The following is a 13,675-nucleotide window of genomic DNA, read 5'->3' as shown; positions in this document are numbered from 1 at the left end:
CAGCTCAGGACAACCGTGCTGAGCTTGGATTGTGGAATGGTACTTGTACATCTGATAATACCATCCAGTCCTGCTGTGGGGCTGCGGATGCCCTGCTGGTGTTGGCCGTGAGCAAACAGAGCTCCGGGTCCCACCCCATCCTGATGGGGATCAATGGGAGGTCTCCTTCCAGGTCTCCACGCAAGCACTGGGATGTGATTCGGTCTCATTTTGTACCTCTAGTAAAATGTTGTTCCTGTTGGGAACAAAGCAAAATGTAAAAACTGTAGATGAGTTTTTCCCAGAGAAAATGGCTAGTTAGAAACTTCAAGTAGTTTTAATTCAAGGCAATAAAAACAATTATGTGCAGTTCACAGAGTGCTGAAGCTGTTTGTTATGCAGCTTTAGATGCAAATGGTGAACAAAGAGCGGTTGTAGTAACTGATGATTAAATCCTGACATGAGAGATTTTGACATGAATAAAACTCGAGACCTAAACAGATTCAGGACTGTTAGTCAACCACTGTTTTTGTTAGTGTTCAGCAGAGGAAGGAAAGCTCTTCAGGCATCTGACTTGTGCAAAGTGAAGTTGCTGGCAGGATTTTACACTTCGTGCAGGCTGATGCTGCTCTGCCAGATAAGAGACAGTCAACAGGCTTTATCGAAGTGGGGTATATATGTATTTTTTCCATGGTCAGGAAATCATATCAGTGAAACTTAATGTGAAGTTGAAGTAAGGTTGCAGCCAGCTGTGAACTTAATATTACCCCGGTGGGAGCTCATTAATATCTCAACAGGTATACTCATATATTATCTTAATTTGCACATGATCCTTAGGAAAATTGCCTTCTCTCAAGTTTTCTAGTGACTGTCCTTTGCTGAGGAGGCTCAGGTGGGCCATTTCGTTCATTCTTTAGTAAGATACTGTGGAGAAGGGAGCTACTGCATGGGCAGATCAGTTTTGATGTGTCCAAAATGGGAGCATATGGGGAAGGAAGGTAGATAACTTGGATTTTTCTGCAGAGCAAACCCCTTCAAAACTCAAGTTTGTATTTTTTTCGGTCATGTTTTACTCAGAAATGTGCATTTCCAGGCCTGATGTTGGAAATTGTTTCATGCAGACCCTGTTTTTCCAGCAGCCCAACCAAGAGTGGTACAGGGATCCAGGGAGAACTTCTTCATTAGCAGAAGAAAATGAGTTAAATGAAGAATAATGCTCAATGTTAAAAATAAATTAACATTAATTAATCACTGACTAATGCAATGCTCCCAGCATTAATCATTCAGTGTCATTGTAATCAGAACATCAGCCAGGGAAACAGTATGAAATGCTCTGGGATGTGATGTTGGAAATGCAAAGATCACCATCTTACAATCCTGTCCCTACCCAGGACCTGCTCTCCCTCTACTGGCACCTCCGCATCCATCATGGAGCTCTGGGCATGGTTCTGCCCTGCTGTGACCTGTGGGCAGCAGCTGCTGCAGTGGGGGAAAAGGAAAATAAATCCTTTAGCTGTGACCAAATATTTGTCTGGTTAATTGAAATAAGTGGATAGAAATACTCTGTTTAATGATTTCTTGTTGAATCCACACAAAGCGTTACCAGAATTCTACTCTGTGAGACTTCATGTTGCTTTCAGACGTCCTGTAAGAGGTGTTGGTAGAGAAACCAATATATGCTCTGAATACTGAAGTGATTTAAACAGCCAAAAGTGCTTAATATTTTATGGACAGAGGAAAAAGGCTTAAAAAACAAAAGGTCTCCTAAGTAATATAAGTGCCGGAGCAAATTCCATCAGAGCTTCTCTTTCTGCAGTAGTGCAGAGTATGATCCTTTTGATTTTTGAGTTGAAAAAGTACTTGTTTACAAGTTGGAATACAAACACTTGCCACGGATTAAAAAATCATGTTTCTTCTATCCTTTTATTTATAATTAATAGTGCTGCACTCGGCTGTGTCAGGACAACTCTGTGTATGGGGTTGCATATACTGGGTGCTCGTGCAATTAGCAGCACCCCTAAAGTCAGCATGCTTAGCTGTTGTACTTAACACAACGCTGTCCAGTGGGCTGGTGAATTAAGCTGATCCGCAGCTGAGCAAGCTCCATTGGCTGCATCGTTCAAATGAGAACAATCCTAAAATATCACTGTTGTGGTGAACGTAGGCACCAACTAATTAGGAACGTGAATTATTGTGAAGGTGCCAAGTGTCTTCTGTGCAACTCGGAGCTGGATGAGAGATCAAGAACCGCGGTTGATAGGAGCCATGGGTTTGTTTGTGTTTAACAGTGGTCCCCAAGCTTTGCTGGCCCGTAGGCAAAGCAGTGAGCAAAGTGATCACACACCAGTGGTCAGCACCATGCTGTTCTTGCTGTCAGCCTCAATGTTAACTTTTTTAACGTTCTGAGGCTGGAATGTGTCTCAACAAGTGCCTGGGTCATTCATAATTTTGGGTTGTTTGGGTAACTTCTTTTTGCCTGCTTGGTCTGCATCAGCAGCTCTGCTTTGCAGCCCTGTTTTGGCTGTGGCACACAGCTTGGGTCCCTCTGGAGTGCTGTGTTGGCTCTGCCTGCCATGTCCTCTGCGGGCAGGGGAGGCACTGAGTGTAATGCTGCCTCTGCTGAGAGGGCAGGAGAGCTCATAAATACCCATACGAATGCTGCATAGAGAGAGTATGCAGGAGATGCTTGGGCTGAGGCATGAAATACTGACTATTATAAATACAGCCTAACGGTCTAATATCATTATATATGATCATGTTTGTGTATATCTCAAGTATTTTTTCTTTCTTCCCCTATCTTTGGCATCTGGAGTGAGAATTATGGAAGGCTCCTTAAATTAAGGAGAAGCCCCAGACTGTTACTCAAACGGTTGCATAATGCGTTTGGGGATTAACATACTGTCAGCTTGATAACTGCTTCAGAGCCTTTGTTATCAGGGAGAAAATAGCGCTAGACAATATTCCGCTCTGTTATACAAAGTAACCATCATCTTCCTGCAAACAGAGGAGGGCTCCTTCTGGCTGCCAGCCAGCCGGCAGGGTCTGGGTTTCAGCTGTGCTGAATTTCAATGTCCGAAGGGACCCAATGGTACAGAGAGCAGAACGGCCATGGAAAGGAGCGGTTGGTGTGCACTGCCTCGCGTTGTGTGAAAGGAGGGAATGTAAATGTAAACATACACACCTTTATTCTAATCTGACTAATTTTGTCTAGTTTTAGAACTTTGCACTCCATCTCAGTGAGGAGATTGGTTGTTTGATTTGTGCCTTGCAAAGGAATGTGGCAGAGAAATGGAGATAGATGCCAGGAAGGTGAACTAACGCTCAGCAGAAGCTGGATGCTTTAGCTAACTGCTGCGACAAGTGCAATGCTCAATGTGAATGTGTTTATTTATCAGAAATTATTTTTTTCTACAGATCCCACAAATCAGTTATGCCTCAACTGCACCAGAGTTGAGCGATGACAGGCGCTATGATTTCTTCTCACGTGTGGTTCCTCCAGATTCCTTCCAAGCGCAAGCAATGGTGGACATTGTGAAAGCTTTGGGATGGAATTATGTGTCTACTTTGGCATCTGAAGGGAATTATGGAGAAAAAGGAGTCGAGTCCTTCATGCAAATTTCCAGAGAGGCAGGTAGGCAACGCCCGTCCTCCCCCCACAACATGCTGTAGAAGTAATGGATGTTATTTTGTACCAAATGTTATGTTATTTTTCTGGAACGTGTATTTGATTCTGAAGTTGCTCCAGTTCCTTGCAGTGCCTCTGTAATGGCTCCCGGGTGCTCTCCTTCCTAAATTGCTTACAGAGTATCAGAGAATTTGAAATGTTAGTGTTTTTCAATCTAGTCCGGAGAAAATAGATCGTGTCTTATCAAGCTTCTGGTATTCCGCTGGACTGCATTATGTTATGTTGACATGGGTAGAAGACAGATGTTAAAATGTTGAGCTTTTATCTCTCCACAGCTAGAAATTGTTTGAAGGCTGTTTGTTGCTACACATTGACTCGTGTCATGCTGCTGCTGTGCACGTCTCACATTGCTGCCAGTGTATTGCTTTTCTGTAGCATTTCTCTTGACCAATTCTTTTGAGAAAACTCGTACATCTTACCTGAAAGGCTCAGATTGCTGTCCTGGGGTAGGGAGGCACAAAGCCCTGCAGCGTGGTGTGAGGCACTCCAGGCCTCTGGTGGGATGCAAAATGCTTTTCTTGTTGCTTGAGTGTTTTTCCTGTTTTTTTTCTTTTCATTTCTTTTTTGTAAAGAATAATGCCCTTTTTGGTGTGCCGGAGAACATCACTTATGAGTGGGAGGCATTCCAAGAGGACAAGGAGATGCTGTGCCTCATGCTTTGCTTGCTCAGGCTTATGGTACAGGCTTCAGCTATCACAATTTTGTTGACAAGAAGCCTAAATTTGTTGTTGGCTTTCTGGTTGTGGATCAGAACGCAGGGCAGACCTGCCCTGGAGGAGTGGCTGCTGTGTCGGTGTGCTCACATCCCTGTCTTGGTAACTTACTCCTCAGGTGAAGTAGCTTTAAATTTCCCCAGAGATGACAAAACATAGGAGGGCTCTGGACAGCGTTGCTGGGAATCACACTGTACATCCACGGCAAGCTGAAATGCAATGCTGAATCATTAACACTTGTAAACTAAAACGTTTGATGCAGATCTCTGTGCTAGGAAGGAGAAATAAGCAGAAGATGTCACTCACCAGCAGTGAGCTATGTAAGAGCCAGCTCCAGGAACGGACACTGATGTATCCCGGTGTGGCAGGGAGGATCAGATATGTGTCCTCGCTCTATAAGAACAAGCCCTGTTGCACTCCCTGCAGGAACTGGCAGGTGTCTCATCCTACAGCTGCCATGTCATCCCATTGCAAAAAGCTGATATAACCTGAGCCAGAATTCCGTCCTGAATGGCAGGACTCACCAGGCAGGTGGGGAAGGGCCTGTTGGTGTGGGCCGAGGGGGCTTGGACAGGACAGTCATGCCCTGCAGCACCCATTGTATGTGCTGGACTCTGATGTGGGGGGTTCTGCAGCTGTTACTGACCTTGCTGGGCTGCAGGGGGTGTTGGGAATGGGCTTTGGAGGGGTGTCAGAGCTGTTGCATTCTGTTGGTACCACACGACAAGGCTGTGTTTGCACTAATTTGTCTGTTCCTTTGAATGCATATTTATGTGGTATTAAAGAAAATGGTTTGGGATTTAATACCATAGGAAGTGACAAATACCAGCATTCATTATAATTTAAAATTTACTTTATTTGCAAATATCCACTGTTACAAAATCTTACAAGAAATGTGTTCTCTATGTCAAGGACAAACTCTAGCTGAATAATACTCTATCACTTCATAGACTTTAGCAGAATTAAATTAACGACTGGGGTTGCTAATGCAGTCAACTTGTAAGTCAACGTCCTTCTTAAAGAATAAAGCATAAACCCACACGAACGCCCTGCATAAAGCAGCTTAGTGTGCGGGGTGATGTAGGCTGTGCCTGCCACAGTTCTGTGTCGAGCAGATAAAGACTGGGTGAGGTTCTGAGTGGGTTCAGCCCCTGTCAGCGCAGTCCTGCTGCTCTAGAGCCCAGAAAAGTATGAGGAGGTCCTGTTGCCAGGTGGAATATAGAATCACAGAACTACAGCATGGTTGGGTTGGAAAGGACCTTAAAGCCACCCAGCCCCACCTGCTGCCATGGAGCCCTGCTGATGGTGACCCTAGGCAATGCCTGAGGGCCATGTAGCTCACACCAAAGTCTGAGATGTGCAGGCTATTGGCAGCTGTTGGCATCTGCAGAGAGCTGCCTCGTATCTCATCATCAGTGTGGTTTGGCACGGGAAGATTTAGTCCATAGGTACCAGCATGCTTCCTGTCTTTGGCCTGGAATCCACAGCAAGCTAATTATCCTAAACTCAGTGTTCCATCCAGACTGGCTTCTGATTCAGCCAAGATCTTAGGAATGGCAAGGATGAGTAGAAAGCATTATCCATGCTCAGTGTTTAAATGTGCTCTGGTATATAACGACTTTACTTGATCCTTTTGAGTTAATAATTCTTCACAAAGTGACTTTTATTATGAGTGCTTCAAGCGCGTTTGAATATGTCATTGTGGCAGGGGATGAGGATTTGAAACATGCTCTGCAGTCTGTGGGATTAATAAATTAGAGAATGCTCTAATTACAGAGAATCTAAAGGACAATTTCAGATTATTAATGGAACTACTGAATGCTGGAATTTCAAAGATTAATTCATCTTTGATTTTTTTAAAAAGATTAATCTGTACCAGAAGGTTAATTGCTATCTGTAAGATATATATATATTGAAGTCCTTAGCAAAAAACCACTTGACTGCCTCCTAACAGATAAATGAAAGATCCAGGGTGCATTTCTCCATCTTTTCCTCTCCCCGAATTGCCTGTTTTCAGATCAGTGCCCTGGTGGTTTTGCTGTGCAGCTGTGTGCGTTACCAGACCCAGCTCCTCCCTTCTGCCATCCCCAGCTCTGTGCCCACGCTGTGCCCATTGCCTGTAGCTGGGTGGCTCCTGGCCATGGCTGGGGCTGTCTGCAGAGCTGTTGTATCCCACGTAGCAGGCTGCCAGCAGCCGTGTGTCACTCTTCAAGCCAAGAGTTCACCCAGGTGTTGTTCTCAGCCACTTGGAAGGGATGGAAAAGGCAGATTCTGGAGCTGTGTGTCTTCTTGCTCTGTGTTGCAAAAAAAAAGAGATTAAAGCCCTCATAGTGGAGGGCTGATGTGATGATTATGTATACTGAAGCTTTTCCCAACAACTTTTAGTTGTGGTGTCATCTCTCTTAAAAGGCCATCACCACCCTGACAGAACAAAAAGGTGGAATAAATTTCAATCCACTCTCACGTAGGAAGTGCAGCATTTGCAACAGCTTCTTCATCTTCTTTTCCTTTTTATTTTTATTTATTTATTTTTTTTGCGGAAGTTTTTTTTCAAATATTCATTTCTTTAATTCCTCTCTTTCCCTGATCCTTGGTGCCGTGCAGCAGCCCTTACATGGGACAGCTGCACACAGCAGGGCAGCTGGGCTGGTGCAGAAGGGCAAGAACCACCCGCAGCCACCCATTGCCTGGGCAGAGAGGGGACCCTGCTGGTCTGAACCTTCCCTCCCAGTAATGAGGTTTTTTTCCTGGCAGTGATGCTGGCTGATAATTCTTTCCTATCCTCAACTTTCTTTTTGCCTAGTTTTTCCAGCTCTATATTTCCTAGCAGAAAACATGCTTGTGCACACATGTATGTGACTATTTGGGATGCGTTTCCCGCACACCTGACACATTGAATGCTTCATTCCATCAGATGAATCAGTGTTTTGGTGTGTCATTAAAATCTGTGCGTTAAATGTTATGGAAGTTGACATACCATCCTCAGTGGCTCACACAGCGTTTCGCTGGGCTCCTGTAGGTCTGTACAGCTGCCTGCTGTGGCCCTGGAACCACAGTTTTTTTTCTGCTAGAACTTCTGTGCCATCTTTGGGAATGCCGTTAGCACAGATCATCACTGGAGAACATGAGAGAGTTAGATCATTGCTAGGAGCAAGCTGTGCACACTGACAGTGTTCTGAGGGAAGGGAAGGGAGACTGTTCTGCCTGCATCTCCAATAGAGTACTGATTCCTATTGCCACATAGAAACTCGTGCCATTTTTACCAAGCATTTTGGTATTAATAAAACATCTCTCCTTTTCTTAACTACTGAAGCAATGCTGCCTGCTTTTAGGAGCAGTAAGGAGCAGTTGTGTTACCACAAACACTGTGATGTGAAATGTGGGCTTTGGGCAGCCTGCTCTACTTGGGGGTGTCCCACACACTGCACGGATTGGAACCAGGTGATCCTTCAGACCCCTTCCAGGCTCAACCACTCCATGGTTCTATGCAATATGAAAACTGTTGCTTTCCTTCCTGTTTTGTCATCTTCAGACAGTTGGGAAATTTCTAAGGTTGCACCAGCTCGTGCTGTGGTCTATTGTAGGTTCTGTACCACAGGTCTTGCTTATGTTCCATTCTGGTGCTGAGACAACAGCAGTGCCTTTACCAACGTCATCCTGATGCTGTTTATAGAGATGCAAAAGCACCAATAGTGTTATTTCTAGAATATTCAGCATTTGCAAATGAAATCTTGTCAGATTTGTGCCAAAAACAAAACTTGCCATGTGGTTTAGAAGCTGGTGAACGTGCCTTGGCTGCCAGCGTAACCATGAATGGAGACTTGCTCCATACCTTCATACCAACAGAGATGTAGGAAATAATTCACATAGGGATTCTTTTTAAACTGTAACCAATCCAGTAGAAGATGCACTGGAGCTTTGGATTGCAGTTGATTAAATATTGCCCTGACAGCAGGAAGGAATGAGCGGCACAGCGTGCTTCTGCAGAGCCAAGCTGCTGCCATGGCTGTGCTCTACTGTGAAAGGCAACCTCAGTGAGAGCAGTGGGCAGCCATGTCCTTTGGGCACTGCTTGGCTTCTGGCTTCCCTCCATTGTGTGTTAGAGCCCAGCAGGTGCGTGACTTCATGGGGAGCATCCCTCCGGTCGTGGCAGGGCTGGGATAGGGTGATGCAGTCTGAGTTGTGCTTTTGGAACATCTGGGACTCTTACAGGGGTTGCAGGCACCGAATAGAAGCGTGAGATTAAAGTACTGGAATTTTACAAAGAATCCATGTGCTGATATATATGTGATATGTGTATTTTCCTGTCTTTTGTTATGACTTGAAGATAAATACGTGGTCTTGATGTATAGAGTTCTTAGGTTCTTGTTCAGGGTGGTAATTAGGAGCACATAGCTTAGACATCCAGAAATCCTGCAGCCCAAATGGTGGCGTAATTCCGTGCTGCAACTAGCAGGGGTCTGAGTAATTCTTCCTTCTCAAATAGACTCACGTGAAATCAATGCAGGGGAGAAGCATGGAGATAAAGATGTGACACTATGAATACCTCAGGGCCTGCTTGTATGAAATTTGAGACCCATTCCATGCTGATACGTGCAGAAACTTTCCTGCTGTCCTCCAGAGTGATCTCACACTGCTGGTTTCCTGGCTGAAAAGAATTCAAGTGTTATTGGAAAGCTGTAACAGTCTGCTGTCACAGTTGCAGCGTAAGTCACTTTAATGATAATATCTGCCTTTTTATGGCATTTATTGAGCATTCTGAGATTGCTTTTCAAGGAGCAGAATAAAATTGAAATAGCAAAGTCTTGTTACTAAAGAAATAACTGCCAGCATTCTTTAAAAATGTTACCCCAAATTTTTAAAGAAAACATTGCTTTCATGGTTGTGTGAAATGCATCTTGTGGATCAGCTGAAAATAAATGATTGGTTAAGTCTTTGTTATTCTAAAGCAGAGCAATGTGCTGTTGAGCCTTTATTTTTACCAGTCAAGTTAGGCAGTCCCAGGGGATGCTCCTGTGCCTTGCAATGTGTGTGTCCCAGGGTACCCAAGCAGAGGGATTGGTTTGATGCAGATTCAGTAAATTATTCACCCCCATCCAGCTGCTTTTTTTCATTTGTCTGTTGAAAGGTTTCCTACATCTCAAGGGTAAAGTATTCCTCGTGGTGAAGACAGCAGTACAGAGCAGGAACAGAGAAGTGAGAGCCTTCGTGTTCCTTCTGCATCCATCTTCTTCTGGGAAGAAGTCTGGGCACAAAACAGTGCTGGCAACCACAGGGAAAGAGAGAATAAATCAGTTAATGAACATCCAGAAGCTTGAGGAGAAAGTCCCACTGCAGTTCAAAAGCTGACGTTGTTTTGGGAAGGGTTGTAGGGGCAAAGAGGGGAGTTAGGGTTTATTGAGCAGTAATAGGAAGGGAGAAGCCTGTGGTCAGTGAGGCAGGTATAAATGTTAAGGACAGAGAGATGAAGAGCCATGAAATGAAAATTGATAGGAGTGGCTGGGATTGGAAAGATTGCATCACAGCAGGGAAAAAATCCATGAATGAGGAAGTCTTGCCATAGAGAGTGGGCTAGAAAAAAAGGTATTTATTTCACTGAGAAATTAATGATTTCTGAAGCAGAGATAAGTTTGGTTCTCAGATACAGTTTCTGTCCAGAGCTCACATTTTCTGCTAGAGGACGGTGCTTCCAGGCTGCTGCTGACTGCTTCCAAGCACTTTGCCCCTCCCCACGCCTCCTGCCCACCTCCCAGCCCCCCAGGGTGACCCCGGCCCTCAGCACCTATTGCAGCATGAAGCATCTTGGAAGCTTTCCTGGAGGAACAATGTGCATTTCACAAACACCTCCTGGAGAGCTGCCCCCTGCTCCTGTTTGGACTTTCCCTACAGAAAATAGGAATGTTATGCTGAGCCTATCCCATGGCACGTGTCCATTTTAGAGAGTGGGATAAATTTGTTGGAACATCGTTTTGGACCATCTCAAAGTGCAGTTCTGCACCTGAGGGCTGAGATAGAATCAAACGCAGCAAGTTACTGCTGCTTCTGTCATGGAAATCTGGTGTCCCAGGAGGAAATACAAAATATTGCCTCATCTTGCACCTTCCACACTTGCCAATCCCTTTCACTTCTTACTAATATAAGGAGCAGCTTTCATAGCCATGGGGGAGCAGCAGCACATAAATAACACTTAGCTGTGTCTTCCATCACAGGCCCTCCCCTGCCCTCCCCGTTCCTTCCCCTTGGACAGCAGAGGCTGGCAGGCACCCCAAGCCCTTTGCCCTCTGGGGGGTGGCTCTGTGCATTGCTGTGATCTCCATAGCCTGGAATATTGCCTGGCCCAGCTCTGAAGCCATGCAGACCTTCCTTCTGTCATCCCCTGGTGCAGGAAAAAACAAAGATCAAGCAGAGAAATTTCCCCACTTAGCAAAATGGTAGCAATATGTTGTGAATTGGGATCAATTATGTTCGTCCTTTTTCTTTTCCATGTGTTTGCAAGGAAGCTGTTTAGCAGGACAGTGTTTCAAGTACCTGGACTACTTGCTGCTCACATCACTGACAGCAACAAAAGATTTTGTATGTATTTCATTGGTGATGAAACAACGTAAACTTTGAGTAATGCAGAGGCAGCTGAAACGTGTGTGTGTTGCTTGGAGTTTGGATTGGGTTTTATGCTAACAGTGGAGACTGTGGCACATGTGTGGGTTGTCTCCGTAGTAACAAAAGATGGGAATACTCTGCTACATTGGTGTTTGTCCAGGGTAGCACAGGTATGACACAGATCAACTCTGTATTCAGGATTTGATTGCAAAATAAGACATTCTGTGCTATCTCTGCAGCCTGCTCAGCATGCATTCCTTGTAGGACAAGCTGTTGCAGCCCCTTGGGGGCTCCAGTCCCTCCAGAGAGAGTGAGGTCATGCTGATGTGGGGATTGGTTGAGCTGATGGAGCAGCTCAGCTGCTGTGCTGCCCCTCAGAGCCACCTGTAACTGTTACCCCGGGACTGTTCTCAGGCTTTGGGGATGGGCCATCTCAGAGCTGCTCTATGCAGTCTGTCAGATATGGGTGTTCTGCTGCCAGCAGCCTGGTGCTTTCTGGTGGCAGCTCAGCAATGGAAGGTTTTAGGCAGAAAAGTCTGCATCTCAGCCTGCTTTAGTTTAAGAGGTGTTATAATTTAATTCCCTGAATGCATTTAGTTTCTCCCTGTAATTTCACTAATCCATGTGTCTAATCAATCCTCTAATTTACTCTCAATGTCTCTTTTATCTGTACTTTGTCCTCCTGTAGCCTAGTATTTCTCCTCAGATCTCCATTCTCCCTCTAGCAGTGTCTCAGTGCTGCCCTTGGCCCCAGTCTGCTCTGCAGGACAGGGCTGAGGTTGAGCTGGGCAGTGCAGTGATATTCTGTACTGGCTTAAATTCTAGCTTTACTTTACGATGGTGCCTCTTCTACCTAAACCCCAGCACTGTGGCACCAGTGGTACAACTACACTGGTAAAAATGTCATTTTGAAGTAAGACGACATAATCTCAAGCCTTTGTAATTAGCTGGAGTTATGGTTATTTCTAATGCTTGGGTTCCCTGCAGGCCTGTGTTGAGCTGTGCTGGTTGGGGCTTCCCCAGGGCAGTCCTGCAGGTGGGCAGCTGCCCTGGCAGTCAGAGTGTTTGCAGTAATCCCAAAGAGAGCAGCTCTTCTGCTTCAGAAATGAAGGGTTTTGCTGATACAACTGTGTGTTAAGAAGAGTGCGGGATGAGGATGTGAAACAGCAGGAGGCTTATTTGAAAGCTTTTTGCTGACTTTTCATTGCTGTTTATATATTTCTTTTAAAGCCATTTTTATATCCAGGCAAAAGAAAGTCTAGACAGATTGTCTAAAAACTTTTATTAGCTAATTAAGATGATATGGCGGGTGTATCGCTGCTGGATAATGTGTGGACTCTGGATAAGAAGGGTTTTTGCTTTGTGGCATGTGCCCTTTGCTGAGCATTATTTTATTGTTCCCTGTGATTGTTCTTTTCATGTTTCAACATCAGAAACAAATCCTACTTGAATTCTTCTGTTTGGACATCTGAATCTATATAAAGGGACTGGAGAGCCTTGCTTTTTCTCCAAAACACTGAGCATTCGTGGCTTCCATTAAAATTGATTGGAGATGCAATTGCTCCGTGCACACAGAAATCAATCCGGCCTTCAGCGGTTGTCTCCACGCTGCGGCCTCAGCATTCATGTGTGGTGGGAGATTGACAGCCCTGAGAGCTGAGCTCTGGAGCTGTAATGCAGCAGCGCGGTGACGTGTCTTATCAGAGACTAAATCCCAGGAGGAGTCATGCTCCTGGAGAGTAACACCATTCACTTTGATAAATAACTCATCTCTCCTCTGAGCCCGCTGGTTTATCGCTGGAGAGTGTTTATTTGGAGCTTGGGGTAAGGTGTGTTTTCTTTGGATGTTGGTTTATTAAAATTGGTCTTATTTAGCCAGCTCAAACTGAGCGATAAGAACGGTGCCTTGTTCCCCTGGAGCTGGCATGAATTTCACCTTGGATATTCCCACTTTCTACTGAGTTCTCCTTACCCCTCAGTGATTGCCTGAACCAGTCCATTTCTTGTGTCCCTGTTCCTAGCAGCCAGCACTCAGCTCAAACCTCCAGTTGCTGTAATCGAGTAGCTTTTATTTATTAACATCAGGAGGGAAGACAGAGAAGCAGCGTCACAAAGTCGCAGCCAAAGAACGTAATACACAAAGATGTTCCTTGAAATAAACGTCTTTGATAAAATCTCTACAGAAGCTCCAGACTGCACGGCCCCTGTTGAGGTTCTTCACACCCAGATGCCCAGTAACACCAGCGCTCTGTAAGAAGCACTAAAAAAGCAATTAGCACTTTGGAGTGCTTTGCAGAATTTTATTAGTCTTCTGCCTCTCGAGGCTCTGACAAAAAAAAAATAAGAATGCTGTTTTACTCGATGTCTTTGATGCATTTTTCTCAGTCTTTTCCAAAAACAAATACGAGAGATGAGGCTGTAGTACAGGCAACCCAGCAACTTGTAATCTTACTTCCTGAGAGCTTCAAAACTCATTAAAATCGGTTCTTTGCAAAGCCATCCCATGTTCCTTCTCAGTCTCTCATCTTCTGCTCATTGTGTTTGTGCTCCCTGTGCGGAAACTAAGGGCTGTGGGAACTTCAGTGTCTGAGGAAGCCATTCTTTGAGCTTGAGAACCAATACTTCTGTTCCATCATTGCTATTTCCACACATTTTGCTGGGAAATAGGGGGAAAAAAATACCTTGTCACTCCAGAGCTAAG

General features: G+C 44.9%; 1 protein-coding gene across 4 annotated transcripts in view; it reads left to right on the top strand.

Moving 5' to 3' along the window:
• The window catches only part of GRM7 (glutamate metabotropic receptor 7), a 226,513-nt gene that overhangs the window by 74,345 nt on the left and 138,493 nt on the right, over positions 1 to 13,675 (top strand). For all 4 annotated transcript variants that reach the window (XM_072347204.1, XM_072347203.1, XM_072347202.1 and 1 more), the window contains exon 2: positions 3,394 to 3,610. In XM_072347204.1, coding sequence (XP_072203305.1) covers positions 3,394 to 3,610 — 217 coding nt within the window. The remainder of the gene's footprint in view (positions 1 to 3,393; positions 3,611 to 13,675) is intronic.

This window comes from Excalfactoria chinensis, chromosome 12, assembly GCF_039878825.1.
Source record: "Excalfactoria chinensis isolate bCotChi1 chromosome 12, bCotChi1.hap2, whole genome shotgun sequence".
Classification (NCBI taxonomy): Eukaryota; Metazoa; Chordata; class Aves; order Galliformes; family Phasianidae; genus Excalfactoria; species Excalfactoria chinensis.
This window is presented reverse-complemented; position numbering and strand designations above follow the sequence as displayed.